The 1,966-nt window shown below is 50.6% G+C and overlaps 1 protein-coding gene across 1 annotated transcript; it reads right to left on the reverse strand.

Moving 5' to 3' along the window:
• Window positions 1-554: 554 nt before the first annotated feature.
• N7496_010609 (uncharacterized protein) lies at window positions 555-1,466 on the reverse strand (the record flags this gene model as incomplete). Its single annotated transcript, XM_056703522.1, has 1 exon — window positions 555-1,466. One exon carries the CDS (start codon window positions 1,464-1,466, stop codon window positions 555-557), a length of 912 nt encoding a protein of 303 aa, XP_056552522.1.
• Between the last annotated feature and the right edge of the window lie 500 nt (window positions 1,467-1,966).

Raw genomic sequence — 1,966 nt, forward strand, 5'->3', positions numbered from 1 at the left:
ATATTGTAGATAAGGTTTCGACGGAGGTTCGGTATCGTTTCCATCGACTGGCAGCCATATTTCCTCAGGCATTTTTACCACGGCGAAGACGTACGCATGCCTTTGTGCGGCCCTCGCGAAGCGTTTCGGTGTTAAAACTTCAAAGGATCCGTTCCCGAACCACCATCGCCTAAGGCGGCCCGCGAGATATATATCCTCGTCGTGTATTGTCGTCATTGAGAGGAGTACTGGACTACCAGTAAGGCGGGGGTCGCGATCAATAGCGACACAAGGGCGTGTGAATCGGCGGGTAATCCCTCGAGAATCGGTAGCCTTCAGGGGGACTGACCACACACCATATGTCGGAGTGTTTCGTCGGTTAATTGCGCGGATTATCGGTTCGGTAAGCTTTGCTGGCTGGAGCCTATACTTCCTGACGAATTCGAAGCTAACGAGGTCAACTTCAGCTCCACTGTCAAGATCCGCATGGGTTTCGAGAGTGTTTCGGATGGTAATCGGTATATAGAAACGAGTTCTGGTCCCCACGGTAGGCTTTTGAGACGAAGAATGGGGATCTACTCCGTCTCGCTGTCGTTTCCCGCGGTTGTTGCTATCTGGACCTTTGGCTTTTCCTTAGGGTCCTTTCGGTCGGGGCAGTCAGGAGAGTAATGCGTATCGCTTCCGCAGATGTGGCACACATTGCGTTTTCCATCCCTTCCGATAGGGTTTAGGTTGTTGTTCGTTGAGGACTCTTGACGTCTCCGATTGTTTTGACGGTTCTTGTAGGTTTTCTTTTCCGGTCCCTGGGGTTCATCCGGAGGAGCCTTACGCTTTCGGAGATGATTCGGCTTGGTTTCGTTTGTGTTTCCCCGGTCCGAATTTGTTTTCATGAGGTCCCAGTAATGGTTTGCCGTGTTGACAACTTCCTCACGTGTCTCGGGAAGTTCTCGTACATGGTCCTGGATTCGAAGCTGAAGGGAGTGTTGTAGTTTAACGAAGAAGGATCGGGCCCTTTCTTTCTCACTCGCTCTCTCAAAGTACTGCTCAAGGGTATCGAGACGGGCGTGGAACTCTCTAGGGTCCTCGTCCTTTCTCTGGTGGATATTTTCCTTTTCCTTTGCGATAGCCATTGTGAGACTAGACGCGTTTTTGATAAGGCTTAGGGTCCACTCCTGGAAGAAGAGCCAGTCATTGGTGACGTTTCGGCGTTCAACCTCCCTTTTTTCGGTACAGGTTCGGTACCACCTCTGCCTATAGGTTTGGCACATATGGCATACAGCGCCGATGATCTTTCTTTCGTCGCTATAGTATTTCTTTGGGGCTCCTGCGAACATCTGTTGTAGGTCGAGGAGCCACTCATGCCGCTTCTGAAGGTTGTATTCGAGTTCGAAGGTTGGCACGTTTTCGAATTTGATTTCCTTGTGCCAATCAGGAGATTCGCTTTGTCCTCGGTGGGTATCCGGCATAGATTCGCCGAGGGCTGACATGAGGTTCGTAGCTTGCTCGTTAAGCTCCTTGATTTTTTGGAGCTTTCTAACGCGTTCCTGAATCGCCGCGAGCGCTGCGTCAACGTCCTCGTTAGAAGGGGTTCCCTCGATAACAGTCTGCGAATCTTCGATAGTCCGTGGGAGATTCGGCTCTGTTTCGCCGGCGGGCGTCGAACGAGTTCGAGGTGACATCCTTCCTTAGGTGATCAAAGAGGAAGAAACAGAATTGTAAAGATAACTACTTGCAGGGTAGAAAACCTGTTGATCAGGTAAGGTTGGAAGCACCTAGTGAAATTCGTGGCAAGACTGTTTCTTGAGGAGTCTGAACCTACTCCTCAAGGTCCCAAATTTATATACAGTCTCTCATACAAAACAGGGAACTAGAAGAGGGGTAACCACGGTATGAGCGTGCATGAGCTGAAAGGTTGTGTAACCAGCCAACGTGGCCTACCGACAGGGTAGCCCTTTAGATACGCCACCGAGGAGCTGTCGACTGACCG

This window comes from Penicillium cataractarum (genome assembly GCF_028827025.1).
Source record: "Penicillium cataractarum strain IBT 29864 chromosome Unknown utg000008l, whole genome shotgun sequence".
NCBI classification, from domain to species: Eukaryota; Fungi; Ascomycota; class Eurotiomycetes; order Eurotiales; family Aspergillaceae; genus Penicillium; species Penicillium cataractarum.